The 19,993-nt window shown below is 39.5% G+C and overlaps 1 gene segment (V, D, J or C); it reads left to right on the plus strand.

The window, feature by feature from the left end:
- Window positions 1–627: 627 nt before the first annotated feature.
- Window positions 628–19,565, plus strand: LOC133121405 (immunoglobulin heavy variable 3-7-like). The segment is given in 3 exon segments: window positions 628–722; window positions 860–1,155; window positions 19,560–19,565. Coding segments are annotated over 3 exon segments (351 nt in total).
- The last annotated feature ends 428 nt before the right edge of the window (window positions 19,566–19,993 follow it).

Consider the following 19,993-nt stretch of genomic DNA (forward strand, 5'->3'; position numbering starts at 1 on the left):
CAAGGGTTTTATTTTTTAAAGCATATTCATAATAACCTAGCAACTATTAATTGCACCAAGGAAATGAATCACAGAAAAATCAAGTTTTTAGTTAAATGTTTACTGTGTCAATTTATTTTGTATTGGTTGAATTGATCAGACGAATAATATGCTGTCATGTAAATGCAATTAAAATAATAATATAAATAAGAAAGTCTTGTTCTACACAAACTGAATATAAAGTACAGGGCTGTAGCATGTCAAAGATCTGTGCTTATACAGAGCAGGCTGATGTTAGCTTTATGGCTGATCAGTTTCTTTTTTGTGATTAATATTAATACAAATCACAAAATGTACTCTACATTTATGTGTAGGGTTACATAAATGAATGTGTGCTGTACTGAATGTGATTAACACTATGTTTCTGTGCAGGGTTACAGAAATGAATGTGTGTTGTCCTGAATGTGATGAACACTATGTTTCTGTGCAGCACCTGTGAGTTCCCTGTGCTGCTGCTTCTACACTGGAGTGAGTGTGATCAGCAGTGGCCCTCACTCTGCCCTCCCCTCGAGGAGGGTGCAGGGCAAACCTCCCACAGCTTTAAATGGAGCCAGTTTCAGTGTGAGAGCAGAGCAGCAGTCAGTGGGACTCAGTCTGTACTTTAACTCAGCACTCCTCCTTCTCTCCTGCAGCCATGAAGCTCCTACCAGCCCTGCTGCTCCTCACAGCTCTCACTCTCTCAGGTCTCTCTCTCTTTCTCTCTCTCTCACTCTCTCAGGTCTCTCTCTCTCACTCTCTCAGGTCTCTCTCTCTCTGTCCCATTTTCTCTCTGCTTCTTCCATGTTCTACAGCTAAAATCACACTTTTATTTTAATTACAGGTGTTCAGGGTGAGATTGTCCTGAAAGAATCTGAAGCGGTGGTAAAGAGACCAGGAGACTCTCACACACTGACCTGTACAGCCTCTGGGTTCACACTCAGCAGCCACTGGTTGGCCTGGATCAGACAGGCTCCCGGGAAGGGACTGGAGTTTTTGGGACGTCGGCATGGCAGCTCCAGTGAATATGCCCAGTCTGTTCAGGGAAGATTCACCATCAGCAGAGACAACTCCAACAGCAAGCTATATTTACAGATGAACAGCCTGACAGCTGAAGAAGACACTGCCGTGTATTACTGTGCCAGAGACCCACAGTGAGAGAGAGTGAGGGGAGAGCCGCACAAAAACCTCTTCCCCTTTATCACACAGAGCCACAGCAGAGAGCCCTGGAATGAACTCTGCTGTATGAAGTGAAACTCAGGGTTTCTGTTATAAATATCACTGAAGTGTCCTGTTCTTTCGTTCTCATTCATACGATTTGATGCCTGATAATTCTTGGACATCTTTTAAATACCCTCTTGAGTCACCTGCTAACCAGCAGGCTATAATGCTGTTCTGTCTCTACAATATACAAGTCACAGAAACATGCTTCAATCGTACACCAATCCCACAATGATATTTTCAAAATCCAGTAAACCTTGCATAAATATTTCCCAAATGGTCCACTGTCTCTTATGTTCAAAACACTACATATTCATTTAATGTAAAATATAAACAAGCAGGCTGCTTTCATATTTGTTTGAATTGGATTAGCTAAATGGCACAATATTATTTACTACTATAATTGAGGTGGAAGAGGACTATTTCTGTAAATGTCTGTGAAGACATTACCACTCTTACACTGACAAAAGGTCCAGATAAAAACCTTCCTGTTCTTTGTCATATCTGCAAACCATTAATGCAACAAGTTCACCATCTCCAGAGACACCTCCAGTAACACAGTGTCTTTACAAGGGTGCAGCCTGCAGACTGGAGACACTGCTGTGTATTACTGTGCCAGACGCCCACAGTGAGAGAGAGAGTGAGGGGAGAGCCGCACAAAAACCTCTTCCCCTTTATCACACAGAGCCACAGCAGAGAGCTGGACCTAATGAATGAATGAAAGAACAATGCTGTTCTTAAATTAAAGATTCATATCAAATAATTTAGGTATCTATGGTTGATTGTTTACACATTTCTATATTAGCAATGAACAATACAAATCTTTCCCCATAAGCTCTTCATCTTAATCTGATTGTAATGCATTTTTGGAGAAACATCAACAGTCTAAATTATTCTGTCAATAGTAAACATTATATTGCAAGAATTTTGCAGACGTTCTTATCTAGAGCGACGTACAATGAATCATGTGGTTATGATATGCACCCAATGTCATTGTTTATTCAAATCAATTCAATTCAGACTTTATTTCAGACTCAGAGTCCAGATGAAAGACATTTTTTGTGACCTAAATGGAATGTATTCCAGTGTGTAGAAATATGTGTCATAATTACATGAGCTTTTATTCAGAAACAATATAATTAATCGATCATTATGGTTACTGGTGTTGTCTGCTGTTTTAATTCTCCTCCAGGAGGGGGCAGCAGTGCTCCTCATAATGGATATTCAGACCCTCTGAATTTATCTTGTTTTTCTCCTTCCTCCAATCCCCAGAGATTTAAACAACTTCAGCCCACAGTATTTCCGAACTTTATCTTCTTCATATTGTGAGTATGCTGTATGTATGTATGTATGTATATATATATATATATATATATATATATATATATATATATATATATATATATATAAATATATACAGTGGGAGCAATAATTATTTGATACCTTGCTGATTTTGTTGGTTAGCCCATTTACAAAGAATGGAACTGTGTAGAATTTTAATCATAGGTACATTTTAACATATAAAATAATCCACAATAACAACATCATATAAATTTTATAAATTCAAAAAATCATATTTTCACATGAAATAAGTAATTGATCCATAGAACCATAGGACTTAATACTTGGTGGAGAAACCTTTGTTGGCAAGCACAGAGGTCAGACGTTTGTTGTAGTTTTTCACCAGATTTTGGTCCACTCCTTTTTGCAGATCCTCATCAAATCCTTAAGGTTCCAAGGCTGTCGCTTGGCAACTCGAAGCTTCACTCCCTCCACAGATTTTCGATGGGATTTAGGTCTGGAGACTGGCTAGCCCACTCCAGGACCTTAATATGCTTCTTTTTGAGCTACCCCTTTGTTGCCTTGGCCGTATGTTTTGGGTCATTGTCATGTTGGAAGACCCATGCACTACCCATTTTCAGTGCTCTCACTGAGGGAAGGAGGTTGTCGCCCAGAATTTCCTGGTACATGGCTCCATTCTTCCTCCCCTCGATACGGTGAAGTCGTCCTGTCCCCTTAGCTGAGAAACACCCCCAAAGCATAAGGTTTCCTCCATGCTTCACAGTGGGGATGGTGTTCTTGGGGTTGTACTCAGCATTTCTCTTCCTCCAAACTCAGGAGTCGAGTTGATGCCAAATAGCTCTATTTTGGTCTCATCTGACCACATCACCTTCTCCCAAGCCTCCTCTGGATCATCCAGGTGTTCTTTGACAAACTTCAGATGGGCCTGTACATATGCCTTCTTCAGCAGAGGAACCTTGCATGTGCAGCAGGATTTTAATCCTTCACGGTGTAGTGTGTTACTGATGGTTCTCTTCGTGACTGTGGTCCCAACTGCCTTCAGGTCATTAACAAGCTCCTCCTGTGTAGTACTGGGCTGATCCCTGACCTTTCTCATGATCATTGATATCCCACAAAGCGAGATCTTGCGTGGAGCCCCAGACCGAGGGAGATTGGCGGTGACTTTGTGTTTCTTCCATTTTCTAATAACAATTTTGTCCCTGATGTCCCTAGACAGCTCCTTTGTCTTGGCCATGGTGGAAACATTGGAATCTGATTGATTGTGTGGTTTGGGTAATGAGTTGAGATTAGGAGTGCTTCTTAATGGAAAACTAACTGGTCTGTGGGAGCCAGAATTATTGCTGATTGGGAGGGGATCAAAAACTTATTTCATGCACAAATACGATAATAAATGTATAAAATTTATATGAAGTTGTTATTGTCTCTCAATGTTAAAATGTACCAATGATTAAAATTCTACACAGTTCCATTCTTTGTAAGTGGGCAAAACTACAAAATCAGCAAGGGATCAAATAATTATTGCTCCCACTGTAGATGCTGGTAAATTCTTGAACATCATTTATATGTCTTTTAGAGTCGCCTGCTAATCTGCAGGCTGTAATGCTGTTGTGCCTCTACAATATTCACTTTGTGATCATTGTGATCATGATGACGAGTCAGAGAAAACGTACATTCCCAGAAACACATTTCAAACATACACCAACCTTACACCACAGAAAATATTAAAATCTTTCATGAATATTTCCCAAATGGTCCACTGTCTCTTACTGATGTTCAACACACTATATTTTTTTTCACTGCAAAATATAAAAAAGCAGGCTGCTTTAATATTTGTTTGGTAAAATAGTAAATGGCAGGCATTTATATCGCGCCTTTATCCAAAGCGCTATACAATTGATGCTTCTCCATTCACCCGTTCATACACACACTCACGGCGATTGGCTGCCATGTAAGGCCCCGACCTGCTCGTCAGGAGAATTTGGGAGTTAAGTGTCTTGCTCAGGGACACTTCGACACCCGGGTGGGGGATCGAACCGGCAACCCTCCGACTGCCAGACGACTGCTCTTACTGCCTGAGCCTTGTTTCAACTGAATTGGCTTGATGGCACAATATTTCTTATTACTGTCATTGAGGTGGAAGAGGACCACTTCTGTAAATGTAAATGTGCAAATTCCCACTCTTACACTGACAAAAGGTCCAGATAAAACCCTTCCTGTTCTTTGTCATATCTGCAAACCATTATTAGGCTAAAATAATCTGTGTTATTCATGGAACATACATACATGAATGTACATCATTGAACATGTATCATTTACATTTGTTTTTCTGCATTACATTTCTTTCCAGGATAATGTACTTTATGGGTATGTAGATTTCAGAGATATGTGGAGTAATCTGTACTCTTGGGGGTAAGGGAGGACTGTGTATGAATACATTCTCATTGGACACAAAAAGTCCAGATACAAAGATCTTGGTAAATCTGTAGCTCATGAACTTGAGCAGTTTGCCGATCTGCTGATTTTATTCCCTACTACATGAGCTTAAATTCTGAAAGAATATAATTAATCGAACATACTCTTATTGATGTAAATTCCAGAGCAATGCTGGTGGAAGCAGTCTGCTGTTTTAATTCTCCTCCAGGAGGGGGCAGCAGTGCTCCTTATAACGGATATTCAGAGCCTCTGAATTTATCTTGTTTTTCTTCTTCCTCCAACCCCCAGAGATTAAACAAATTCAGCCCACAGTATTTCCTATAAAAGCCCCTGAGAATTATCCTCCCAACACAGGAGCATCACCTGTAAGACAGAGAGGGAGATCTGTGTGTGACAATGGGAGCTATTGTAGCATTAGCAGTGTTGCTGGGAACTTTATCTTGTAAGTGACCATGCTGAATTAAGATTTTCTATTTTGAAATACAATTATTTGGTGATGTTTTCCAGTTTTTCTTACTTTCAATCTCATGTAAATATGAAATATATTATTGGGATATTTATTTATTTATTTATTTTCTGTTTATTTATATGATTATATTGCTTAACGAGATACACATATTTTTGTATTTCTTTCTGCACAGACGGTCACTGTGTTGAACTCACACAGCCAGGCTCTATGGTTGTAACTCCAGGACACTCTCTGACCATCTCCTGTAAAGTCTCTGGGTATTCCCTCACAAGCACCTACTGTACAAACTGGATCAGACAGCCTGCAGGGAAAGCTCTGGAGTGGGTTGCACGCATTTGCTATGATGGAAGCACATACTATAAAGATTCTCTAAAGAGCAAGTTCACCATCTCCAGAGACACCTCCAGCAGCACAGTGTCTTTACAAGGGAGCAGCCTGCAGACTGGAGACACAGCTGTGTATTACTGTGCCCGAGAGTCACAGTGCTGCAAAGCTACAGCAGGGCTGTACAAAAACCCTCCCTGATGAGTGTAGTGGTAGAACACATACCGTAATACAATAATGTGGAATACTTCATAAGTACATAAAAATAAAAAAAACACCCATCCCAACTACCACACCTTTATAAAATTCACCATAAATTTGAGAAAGAAATCTATTAAATGCATTTCAGAAACGTATGCTTTGAAGCCTTTGAACACAATGAATATGGGGGTGGCCTGTAGCGTAGTGGTTAAGGTAAATGACTGGGACACACAAGGTCAGTGGTTCTAATCCCGGTGTAGCCACAATAAGATCTGCACAGCTGTTGGGCCCTTGAGCAAGGGCCTTAGCCCTGCATTGCTCCAGGGGAGGATTGTCTCCTGCTTAGTTAACCAATTGCTCACATTCCACAATAATGCCCAACAATAATGTTGGTGGAAGAAAGTTTATATTTGTAAGTGTTACATATGCAGGGTCTAGTGTTTAACACTGGATATCACGGTGATTCCTGTACTAATTGGTCCTATGCTGTCTGTGTTGGACACTCATGAGAGTGACTTGTGACGTACTGAGCCCTGGGGAGCTCCTGGCTCCACTCTCCCACCCTCACCTGCCAGGAAACTCCCTGGATTCACCATGAATAATAATGCAGTCATCAGCCATGGAAGAGAGACACACGGCTGTAATGATGGATAATACTCATAACTGCTATATGATCTGAGCCCCGTCTACAGCTCTGACTGCTCTATTTAAACAGTGTGAGATCTGCCCACCCAGTGAGGAGGAGTTGATGCAAACTCTGAACTCTTCCTTCTACATTTACCTCTCTGCACTGAAGGAGGAGGGACTGTTGGTGGAGACTGACTGTAGGGCTATCATCACAGACTGCAGTGAAAGACTTTCACCATGACTGTTATAACCAGCCTGCTCCTGATTACAGTGTTCTTTACAAGTATGTGTTAATCTGTAATTCATTTCATTTTCAGTAAAATTTTATTTTGAGGTTCATTCATTGTCATATCTATGTCTCTCTTCATTTCACAGGTGTTGAATGCCAGACGCTGACTGAGTCTGAACCAGCAGTTAAAAAGCCTGGAGAATCCCACAAACTGACCTGTACAGCCTCTGGGTTCACATTCAGCAGCTCCTATATGGCCTGGGTCAGACAGGCTCCTGGGAAGGGACTGGAGTGGATTGCCTTTATTCACACAGGGGGTTCACACACCTACTATTCCCTGTATGTTCAGGGAAGATTCACCAGAGACAAAGACTATTTCTGTTATAAATATCAATTAATTGTTTTGTTATTTTCTTTATGTCTCATCATTTATGCTATTAGATGGCAGGAAATCCTTGGTCACCTTTCAGATTCTCTTGAGTTACAAATTTTTACTACATTTCAGAGACATAGATTTAGTTATTGCCACTGATGTAAAAGAGATGTGCTCAGTACAATTTCTGTATGTACATAAACAGATCATCACTGTATACTAAAAGAACGCCCAAATACACACCTGCCTGTTCTTGGGTCATCTATATCTATAGAATATCTATACACAATATCCTGGGACAAACCTGATATTACTACCCAGAGAAGCACAAAAATACAAAAATTGTTTAATAAAAGCTTTTTCCAGTAGGTTAAAAAGACAAGACTAGTTCGGCGTACATAAATGGAAAACTTAACGCACTCCTGGATGGAGTTTTCTGAGCTGCAATCCTTCGTCAATTGCGTCTACCTAGCTATAATGGCTAGCTACAAGTAGGAAAGCAAACGTACTGGTATCCATTTTCCCGACCCGCACTGTATGATATGAAACACAAACTAATTAAACATCCCGCTAAATTTGCTAGCCAGCTCAGTGACATACCAGTGTGATGTTTGCTAACTTAACTAGGTAGTCAGCTAATAATGTATTTGACTGTAGCTAGAATAATAAAAGTCACTTGCTAACGTAACCTAAGTTAGCTAGAGCTGTAAGTTCGCTCAATGTAACCGCTAGCTCTAACGTTAGTTAACTGTTGTATTGGGTGTGATCTGGGGGTGGCTACGGTTATCTTTTCATCAGATGTTTTAAATTCGCCAAATTCATCTTGCAAGTTCGTCCACAACGTTGATGGAAGTATGGCAAGCAACATAATATCGTGGATCTTGCTTTTGCAGTAGCCTACTTCGAACCTGCCTTTGAGGGATATTGTGGAACAGGTGCAATCCATGTTTTTAAATCAATATTTGACTCCCACTCTGTCCTATAGATTTTTTTTGTATTTTACCCACTCCGACACAGCTATCCAACTTGAAAAGGGGCGGCCTGTAGCGTAGTGGTGAAGGTAAGTGACTGGGACATGCAAGATTTGTGGCTCTAATCGCGGCGTAGCCCCAATAAGATCCACACAGCCGTTGGGCACTTGAGCAAGGCCCTTAACCCTGCATTGCTCCAGGGGAGGATTGTCTCCTACTTAGTCGAATCAACTGTATGTAGCTCTGGATAAGAGCGTCTGCCAAATGCCAATAATGTAATATGTAATGAAAAACTGATGGCGCGGGCTGTATTACTGATACTATCAGTGATAGCCTAGGCAACGTTTGATTTTTGAATGTATCATTAGCAGAGATCGTTTCTTCAGTGCAGAAACAAAAGCAAGTGAAAACAAACCGCTTAATAATATATTTTATATTTGCAATTTATTTTTTGATAACAACTTGGTTGGTCATAATGTGTAATTTGTCAGAAAACAAAAACCGCCCAATACTGTAAAAAGTTGCCCAATCTGGCAATGTGACAAGTGAAAAGCAGTGAAAACAAATAACTTAAAAGGACTGAATTCATGGTCTGTAATGCGATAAAGTTAAAAGTTGAGATATAATCATATTATCAGTGATCTGCAAAACGATCTTATTTTGATAACCTGATATTGCTTGCTCATGCCTGCGTTTGTGCTTTAGGGGGAGAAATTTTCTCCATTCGTGATAAAGCCATTCGTGGAGTTGCTCTTGTGTTGAGTCACAATTATTATTTCGTCCCCCTATTCAGGTAATCACTACCATTAATATGGTTAAGAAACTGTAAGTACCTTCTTTGTGTATATCTTGTTATCTTAGGCAAACATTTTTTGTGGCGTTTTCGTCGAGTTTTATTCTGAAATTGAAAGAAGAATAGCATGCGGTTTATGTTAGCGTCCTGCTAATACTGAAGGAAGTTAAGCACAGGTGAGGCACGCGTCTTGCTAGCTTGCACAATGCTGGATATTTCACGCCGATGAATCGGTCTAATACCTTGTACTTAATTGTGTGTTGGAGAATATGAAGTAAGAGAAATGGGTATCAGATAAAGTACGGTATGTATCAAGCTAGGATAGTTAAAGCCGCCAGTTTGCTATATCTATGGCTAATAGTTTTGAACTGCCCAAACATATTATTTTATGTTAGATAACAAGGATGGACATTAGTTCACGGTTTTCCTGCATGTGTTACTAGTTAACTGTTTGTATTGGTATTGTTCATTACTTATTGATTGGTGATGAAGCCATTCGTGGAGAAACACTAGTGTTGAGTCACAATTATTACTTTGTCCCCCTATTCAGGGGTACAACAGCAACACTTTTAGAATGTATTGTCAAATGAACAGCAAAATATCAGTTTTTACCAGTAGATGACATGAGCGTATAAGAAATGGGGAGAATAGATTTGACTTAAATGAGCTAGTGAGCCAAATTGATTTTTAGTGTAAATAAAGCCAAGGGTTTTTTTTTTTTAAATGCATATTCATAATAACCTAGCAACTATTAATTGCACCTCCTCATGTAAAGTTTAGGAAATGAATCAGTTTTAAGTTAAATGTTAACATTTTCTGAAAGCCTTAAAAGACAGGAAATTGAATTGATCAGCCCTAACGCTAACATCAGCCTGCTTTTTGTAGCCTTTGTGGGCCTTTACACAATTATTAATATTTTTCCAAAAGTAATTTACCAATTAAACAAAGTCATGGCAAACAACTGTGCATTCACAGTCACTTAATGGTAGTGTCACCCACAAATCACTGATTCTCAGTGTCAATTTATTTTGTCGGTTGAATTGATCAGAAGAATAATATGCTCCCATGTAAAGACGATTATAATAATAATATAAATGAGAGAGCCTTGTTCTACACAAACTGAATATAAAGTACACTTGAAATAAGTTTTTGATCCATAGACCCATAGGACTTAATACTTTCTGTTATAAATATCAATTAATTGTTTTGTTATTTTCTTTATGTCTCATCATTTATGCTATTAGATGGCAGGAAATTCTTGGTCACCTTTCAGATTCTCTTGAGTTACAAATTTTTACTACATTTCAGAGACATAGATTTAGTTATTGCCACTGATGTAAAAGAGATGTGCTCAGTACAATACAGAGATATCCAGTGATAACTGGATATTTATCATATTATTCTGTGAATAAGTCGTAGCAACTTGGAGTAAATATTAATTAATCAGAAATTTTAATCAAAAACCTATTTCTGACACTTTCCACAATAATAAGGTTTACGTTTGTAAGTGCTACACATGCAGGGTCTAGTGTTTAACACTGGATATCACAGTGATTTCTGTACTGAGTGGTCCTATGCTGTCCTTGTTGGGCACTCTCATTAGAGTGACTTGTGATGTACTGAGTACTGGGGAGCTCCTGGCTCCACTCTCCCACCCTCACCTGCCAGGAAACTCCCTGGATTCACTATGAATAATAATGCAGTCATCAGCCATGGAAGAGAGACACACGGCTGTAATGATGGATAAACACTGCTTTAATCCAATTGCATGCAGTCTTTTATTCATTCATGCTGAATTTACTAAATTTACGATATGGCCTTTTGTTCATTTTTGTGTTGAGTTTTCATTATCATGGTCATTTCATAAATGGAAATGTGGCATGGAATAGCTTCCATATTTGGGTGATTTCTGAATTCCGGGAAGATGAGTGTTGAATCCGGGCCTGTGTGTGAACCAGCCATTAAAAAGCTTGAAATAGTGAATGTGTCAGTCACACACTAAAGGCTCTGCTGGAATTGGTCACCTGCTGTCCCCCACCTCAGTGAAGGTCTCCTGGAAGCACATGAGGGACGTTACAGCAGCGCTGGAATTCTGCTTCAGACACATCAGCCTGCAGCCTGTCTTTGTCCCACACAGGGGACCCTGTGACCAGTGTGCGAAGGGTGTGTCCTGTGGAATTGTGGGAAGTTTGGGATTTTCCTGAGTCTTCATATTGAGCTGCAGTGCTTTTACCATGGATAGTTAACTTTGGTCACTTTTGCTCTTGTTTGTTTGTTTGTTTGTTCAAAAAAAAAAAAAAAAAAAAAAAAAAAAAGAAATGGCCATTGTCCTTATCTTTGTTGTACAGGTAGCAGTTGAAATTGTACTTACCTCTAGGGTCTTTCAGCGAACTTATCCCTGGTTATGGGTATGCACTTTGTTGTACGTCGCTCTGGATAAGAGCGTCTGCCAAATGCCAATAATGTAATGTAATGTAATAAATGTAATCAGAAATTGGCTAAACGACAAGCAACGCACAATACATGAATCAGATTTTCTGTGAATAGGAAAAAATGTTTTGAACAATGCAGACACTGTTTCTGTATTTGGAGCTCTTTCTCTCTCCCTTTGCAGTTCGTACACTATCCTGCACCTGGCTCTTTATATGACGTGGCCCAAGAGTCTCTGTTTCTGAAAAACAGGAAATACCTTCATTCCAGTTCTGCTATTACATGTAACACCCGTCGATGGTAATATTTATTAAAAATAGTGGAATTGCAACTGTTGATACTTATAATATATAGAATTTATATCAAATTATATTCATTATTTGAAATATTTGTAATGTTACAGGTTACTGGGCCACTGCTCTGAGGGTGGAGGCCGTTGCTCACTTTCAGGCCACCAGGGGGCAGGGTTGTAGTGGCGAGTCCTCAGCAGTACATGGGTGGGATTGAAGAAAAAACAGGATACAATTGGCCAGGAAATTGGGAGAAAATGTTTTTTTGTTTTTAAGTGTGATTTTAAGAGGGGGTCATACTTCAGCAACAAGTACACCTTTGAGTGTACTGTCATTAAAAAGCTGTCTGAAAAGATAGAGGAGGGATGGAGGTCCAGTCTGAGGCAGTTCTACACCTGTTTGGGTAATCTGGACTTGAATGTGAAGATCTTTATAAACTGTGAGAGATCTGCCCACCCAGTGAGGAGGAGTTGATGCAAACTCTGAGCTCTTCCTTCTACATTTACCTCTCTGCACTGAGGGAGGAGGGACTGTTGTTGGAGACTGACTGTAGGACTATCATCACAGACTGCAGTCAAAGACTTTCACCATGACTGTTATAACCAGCCTGCTTCTCATTACGGTGTTCTTTACAAGTATGTTTTAACCTGCCATTTATTTAAGTTTTACAGAAATCTTACTTCAGATGTTGTAGAGTACTAAATATTTATCACTTTCACAGGTGTTGAATGTCAGACACTGGCTGAGTCTGAACCAGCAGTTAAAAAGCCTGGAGAATCCCACAAACTGACCTGTACAGCCTCTGGGTTCACATTCAGCAGCTACGAAATGAACTGGATCAGACAGGCTCCTGGGAAGGCACTGGAGTGGATTGCTTTTATTAGCACAGCGAGTACACCCATCTACTATTCCCAGTCTGTTCAGGGAAGATTCACCATCTCCAGAGACGACTCCAACAGCAAGCTGTATTTACAGATGAACAGCCTGACAGCTGAAGACACTGCCGTGTATTACTGTGCCAGAGACACACTGTGAGAGAGAGTGAGGGGAGAGCCGCACAAAAACCTCTTCCCCTTTATCACACAGAGCCACAGGAGAGAGCCCTGGAATGAACTCTGCTGTTTGAAGTGAAACTCAGGGTTTCTGTTAAAAATATCACTAAAGTGTTCTGTTCTTTAGTTCTCATTCATACAATTAGATGCCTGATAATTCTTGGACATCTTTTAAATACCCTTTTGAGTCACCTGCTAACCAGTAGGCTGTAATGCTGTTCTGCCCTACAATATTTGGTTTGGATTGTGATCATGATGACAAGACACAGAAACATGTTTCGAACTTATACCAATCTCACAAGGATATTTTCTAAATCCAGTAAACCTTGCATAAATATTTCCCAAATTGTCCACTGTCCCTTATGTTCAACACAATATATGTTCATTTAATGTAAAATATAAACAAGCAGGCTGCTTTCATATTTGTTTGAACTGGAGTGGCTAAATGGCACAATAATATTTATAATTATTTCATTGAGGTGGAAGAGGACTACTTCTGTAAACGTCTATGAAGACATTCCCACTCTTCCACTGACAAAAGGTCCAGATAAAAACCTTCCTGATCTCTGTCATATCTGCAAACCATTAATGCAACAAAATTGATACTAAAATCATGTGTCGTATTTAGGGAAACATGAACGTACAGAGAATACTTCAGTCATTTACATTTGTTTTTCAGCATTACATTTATTTCTAGGACAATTAACTGAAAATATGGGGAACATGTCTTTGGAATATTTTATAGTATGTAGATTTTAGAGATATGTGAAGTTATCTATACTCTTTGGGGTAAAGGAGGACTGTATAAGAGTACATTATCACTGTGTACTAACAAAAAGTCCAGATACAAAGATCTCAGTAAATCTGTAGTCATGTGTAAATCATGAATTAAACTTGAGCTCTAAAAAACATTCACCATCTCCAGAGACACCTCCAGTAACACAGTGTCTTCCCAAGGAGCAGACTGGAAACACAGCTGTGTATTACTGTGCCCGAAAGTCACAGTGCAACAAAGCTACAGCAGGGCTGTACAAAAACCCACCCTGATGCAGTAAAACACATCCCATAATACTGTAATGTGGAAAAAAAACGCCCCAACCCTACCATACCTTTCCAAAATTCATCATTAATTTGATAAAAAATCTATTAAACACATTTTGATGAATAAGAAAATTATGCTTTGAAGCCTCTGAACACAATTACTTTGCTGGCAGATTAGCAGTAAATACGTTCAATTCCATTTCCATCACTTTGTTTATGCTCTGATCCAGAGTGATATACAGTAATATATAACTTTATGACTGCTTTAGCTTCGTTCCAGATCTAAATTCCAGAGTGGAATCAGTCTGCTGTCTTCTTTCTATTCATTTCTTGTGACTTTTATGGGATGTATTCCAGTGTGTATGAATATGAATCATAACTACATGAGCTTAAATTCTGAAAGAAAACAATGAATCGAACATTACTGTTACTGATGTAAATTCCAGAGCAATTCTGGTGGAAGCGGTCTGCTGTTTTAATTTTCTTCCAGGTGGGGGCAGCAATGCTTCTTATAATGGATATTCTGACCCTCTGAATTTATGTTGTTTTTCTCCTTCCTCCAATCCCCAGAGATTGAAACAAATTCAGCCCACAGTATTTCCTATAAAAGCCCCTGAGAATTCTCCTCCCAACACAGGAGCATCACCTGTAAGACAGAGAGGGAGATCTGTGTGTGACCATGGGAGCTATTGTAGCATTCGCAGTGCTGCTGGGAACTTTCTCTTGTAAGTGACCATGCTGTATTAAGATTTTCAATTTTGAAATACAATTATTTGGTGATGTTTTCCAGTTTTACTTACTTTCAATATTTTTATTTTATTTTTTATTTTCAGTTTATTTCTATGATTATATTGCTTAATGAGATACATATCTTTTTTTATTTCTTTCTCCACAGACGGTCACTGTATTGAACTCACACAACCAGGCTCTATGGTTGTAACTCCAGGACACTCTCTGACCATCTCCTGTAAAATCTCTGGGTATTCCCTGACTGATAGCAGCTATGATACACACTGGATCCGACAGCCTGCAGGGAAAGCTCTGGAGTGGATTGGAATTATATGGAATGATGGAAGCACTGCTTATAAAGATTCACTAAAAAACAAGTTCACCATCTCCAGAGACACCTCCAGCAGCACTGTGTCTTTACAAGGGAGCAGCCTGAAGACTGGAGACACAGCTGTGTATTACTGTGCCCGAGAGTCACAGTGCAGCAAAGCTACAGCAGGGCTGTACAAAAACCCTCCCTGATGAGTTCTGCAGTAGAACACATACCATAATTCTATTATGTGGAATACTTCATAGGTACATGAAAATAAAAATCGCCCCATCCCAACTACCACACCTTCACAAAATTCACCATAAATTTGAGAAATAAATCTATAAAATGCATTTAAGAAACTTATGTTTTGAAGCCTTTGAACACAATGAATATGGTAGCATATGGGTAGTAATTATGACACAAATTAAATTAAATTACATCACTTTGTAGATGCTCATACAGAGATATCCAGTGATAACTGGATATTTATCATATTATTCTGTGAATAAGTCGTAGCAACTTGGAGTAAATATTAATTAATCAGAAATTTTAATCAAAAACCTATTTCTGACACTTTCCACAATAATAAGGTTTACGTTTGTAAGTGCTACACATGCAGGGTCTAGTGTTTAACACTGGATATCACAGTGATTTCTGTACTGAGTGGTCCTATGCTGTCCTTGTTGGGCACTCTCATTAGAGTGACTTGTGATGTACTGAGTACTGGGGAGCTCCTGGCTCCACTCTCCCACCCTCACCTGCCAGGAAACTCCCTGGATTCACTATGAATAATAATGCAGTCATCAGCCATGGAAGAGAGACACACGGCTGTAATGATGGATAATACTCATAACTGCTATATGATCTGAGCCCCATCTACAGCTCTGACTGCTCTATTTAAACAGTGTGAGATCTGCCCACCCAGTGAGGAGGAGTTGATGCAAACTCTGAACTCCTTATACATTTACCTCTCTGCACTGAGGGAGGAGGGACTGTTGTTGGAGACTGACTGTAGGGCTATCATCACAGACTGCAGTCAAAGACTTTCACCATGACTGTTATAACCAGCCTGCTCCTGATTACAGTGTTCTTTACAAGTATGTGTTAATCTGTAATTCATTTCATTTTCAGTAAAATTTTATTTTGAGGTTCATTCATTGTCATATCTATGTCTCTCTTCATTTCACAGGTGTTGAATGCCAGACGCTGACTGAGTCTGAACCAGCAGTTAAAAAGCCTGGAGAATCCCACAAACTGACCTGTACAGCCTCTGGGTTCACATTCAGCAGCTCCTATATGGCCTGGGTCAGACAGGCTCCTGGGAAGGGACTGGAGTGGATTGCCTTTATTCACACAGGGGGTTCACACACCTACTATTCCCTGTATGTTCAGGGAAGATTCACCAGAGACAAAGACTATTTCTGTTATAAATATCAATTAATTGTTTTGTTATTTTCTTTATGTCTCATCATTTATGCTATTAGATGGCAGGAAATTCTTGGTCACCTTTCAGATTCTCTTGAGTTACAAATTTTTACTACATTTCAGAGACATAGATTTAGTTATTGCCACTGATGTAAAAGAGATGTGCTCAGTACAATTTCTGTATGTACATAAACAGATCATCACTGTATACTAAAAGAACGCCCAAATACACACCTGCCTGTTCTTGGGTCATCTATATCTATAGAATATCTATACACAATATCCTGGGACAAACCTGATATTACTACCCAGAGAAGCACAAAAATACAAAAATTGTTTAATAAAAGCTTTTTCCAGTAGGTTAAAAAGACAAGACTAGTTCGGCGTACATAAATGGAAAACTTAACGCACTCCTGGATGGAGTTTTCTGAGCTGCAATCCTTCGTCAATTGCGTCTACCTAGCTATAATGGCTAGCTACAAGTAGGAAAGCAAACGTACTGGTATCCATTTTCCCGACCCGCACTGTATGATATGAAACACAAACTAATTAAACATCCCGCTAAATTTGCTAGCCAGCTCAGTGACATACCAGTGTGATGTTTGCTAACTTAACTAGGTAGTCAGCTAATAATGTATTTGACTGTAGCTAGAATAATAAAAGTCACTTGCTAACGTAACCTAAGTTAGCTAGAGCTGTAAGTTCGCTCAATGTAACCGCTAGCTCTAACGTTAGTTAACTGTTGTATTGGGTGTGATCTGGGGGTGGCTACGGTTATCTTTTCATCAGATGTTTTAAATTCGCCAAATTCATCTTGCAAGTTCGTCCACAACGTTGATGGAAGTATGGCAAGCAACATAATATCGTGGATCTTGCTTTTGCAGTAGCCTACTTCGAACCTGCCTTTGAGGGATATTGTGGAACAGGTGCAATCCATGTTTTTAAATCAATATTTGACTCCCACTCTGTCCTATAGATTTTTTTTGTATTTTACCCACTCCGACACAGCTATCCAACTTGAAAAGGGGCGGCCTGTAGCGTAGTGGTGAAGGTAAGTGACTGGGACATGCAAGATTTGTGGCTCTAATCGCGGCGTAGCCCCAATAAGATCCACACAGCCGTTGGGCACTTGAGCAAGGCCCTTAACCCTGCATTGCTCCAGGGGAGGATTGTCTCCTACTTAGTCGAATCAACTGTATGTAGCTCTGGATAAGAGCGTCTGCCAAATGCCAATAATGTAATATGTAATGAAAAACTGATGGCGCGGGCTGTATTACTGATACTATCAGTGATAGCCTAGGCAACGTTTGATTTTTGAATGTATCATTAGCAGAGATCGTTTCTTCAGTGCAGAAACAAAAGCAAGTGAAAACAAACCGCTTAATAATATATTTTATATTTGCAATTTATTTTTTGATAACAACTTGGTTGGTCATAATGTGTAATTTGTCAGAAAACAAAAACCGCCCAATACTGTAAAAAGTTGCCCAATCTGGCAATGTGACAAGTGAAAAGCAGTGAAAACAAATAACTTAAAAGGACTGAATTCATGGTCTGTAATGCGATAAAGTTAAAAGTTGAGATATAATCATATTATCAGTGATCTGCAAAACGATCTTATTTTGATAACCTGATATTGCTTGCTCATGCCTGCGTTTGTGCTTTAGGGGGAGAAATTTTCTCCATTCGTGATAAAGCCATTCGTGGAGTTGCTCTTGTGTTGAGTCACAATTATTATTTCGTCCCCCTATTCAGGTAATCACTACCATTAATATGGTTAAGAAACTGTAAGTACCTTCTTTGTGTATATCTTGTTATCTTAGGCAAACATTTTTTGTGGCGTTTTCGTCGAGTTTTATTCTGAAATTGAAAGAAGAATAGCATGCGGTTTATGTTAGCGTCCTGCTAATACTGAAGGAAGTTAAGCACAGGTGAGGCACGCGTCTTGCTAGCTTGCACAATGCTGGATATTTCACGCCGATGAATCGGTCTAATACCTTGTACTTAATTGTGTGTTGGAGAATATGAAGTAAGAGAAATGGGTATCAGATAAAGTACGGTATGTATCAAGCTAGGATAGTTAAAGCCGCCAGTTTGCTATATCTATGGCTAATAGTTTTGAACTGCCCAAACATATTATTTTATGTTAGATAACAAGGATGGACATTAGTTCACGGTTTTCCTGCATGTGTTACTAGTTAACTGTTTGTATTGGTATTGTTCATTACTTATTGATTGGTGATGAAGCCATTCGTGGAGAAACACTAGTGTTGAGTCACAATTATTACTTTGTCCCCCTATTCAGGGGTACAACAGCAACACTTTTAGAATGTATTGTCAAATGAACAGCAAAATATCAGTTTTTACCAGTAGATGGCATGAGCGTATAAGAAATGGGGAGAATAGATTTTCTTGACTTAAATGAGCTAGTGAGCCAAATTGATTTTTAGTGTAAATAAAGCCAAGGGTTTTTTTTTTTTAAATGCATATTCATAATAACCTAGCAACTATTAATTGCACCTCCTCATGTAAAGTTTAGGAAATGAATCAGTTTTAAGTTAAATGTTAACATTTTCTGAAAGCCTTAAAAGACAGGAAATTGAATTGATCAGCCCTAACGCTAACATCAGCCTGCTTTTTGTAGCCTTTGTGGGCCTTTACACAATTATTAATATTTTTCCAAAAGTAATTTACCAATTAAACAAAGTCATGGCAAACAACTGTGCATTCACAGTCACTTAATGGTAGTGTCACCCACAAATCACTGATTCTCAGTGTCAATTTATTTTGTCGGTTGAATTGATCAGAAGAATAATATGCTCCCATGTAAAGACGATTATAATAATAATATAAATGAGAGAGTCTTGTTCTACACAAACTGAATATAAAGTACAGGGCTGTAGCATGTTGTCAAAGATCTGTGCTTCTACACCTGGATGAAGAGCAGGCTGATGTTAGCGTTATGACTGATCAGTTTCATTTCCTGTCGTTGATTGAACTTAAAACAATGTTTTTTTGTGATTTACAATAATACAAAATGTACTCTACATTTCTGGGCAGGGTTTCAGAATTAAATGTGTGTTGTACTGAATGTGATTAACACTATGTTTCTGTGCAGCACCTGTGAGTTCCCTGTGCTGCTGCTTCTACACTGGAGTGAGTGTGATCAGCAGTGGCCCTCACTCTGCCCTCCCCTAGAGGAGGGTGCAGTGCAAACCTCCCACAGCTTTAAATGGAGCCAGTGTCAGTGTGAGAAGCAGAGCAGCAGTCAGTGGGACTCAGTCTGTACTTTAACTCAGCACTCCTCCTTCTCTCCTGCAGCCATGAAGCTCCTACCAGCCCTGCTGCTCCTCGCAGCTCTCTCTCTCTCTCTCTCTCTCTTGTCCCCCCCCCCCCCCCTCTCTCTCTGCTTCTTCCTTGTTACACAGCTAAAATCTCACTTTTATTTGAATCAAGGGTGTTCAGGGTGAGGTTGTCCTGACAGACGGTGGTAAAGAGACCAGGAGACTCTCACACACTGACCTGTACAGCCTCTGGGTTCACATTCAGCAGCTACTGGATGGGCTGGATCAGACAGGCTCCTGAGAAGGGACTGGAGTGGTTGGCCAGTGATGTTGGTTATGCCAATACTGTTAAGGGAAGATTCACCTGGAATGAACTCTGCTGTATGAAGTGAAACTCAGGGTTTCTGTTATAAATATCACTGAAGTGTTCTGTTCTTTAGTTCTCATTCATACTGGTAGATGCCTGATCAT

Source organism: Conger conger, chromosome 2 (assembly GCF_963514075.1).
Source record: "Conger conger chromosome 2, fConCon1.1, whole genome shotgun sequence".
NCBI classification, from domain to species: domain Eukaryota; kingdom Metazoa; phylum Chordata; class Actinopteri; order Anguilliformes; family Congridae; genus Conger; species Conger conger.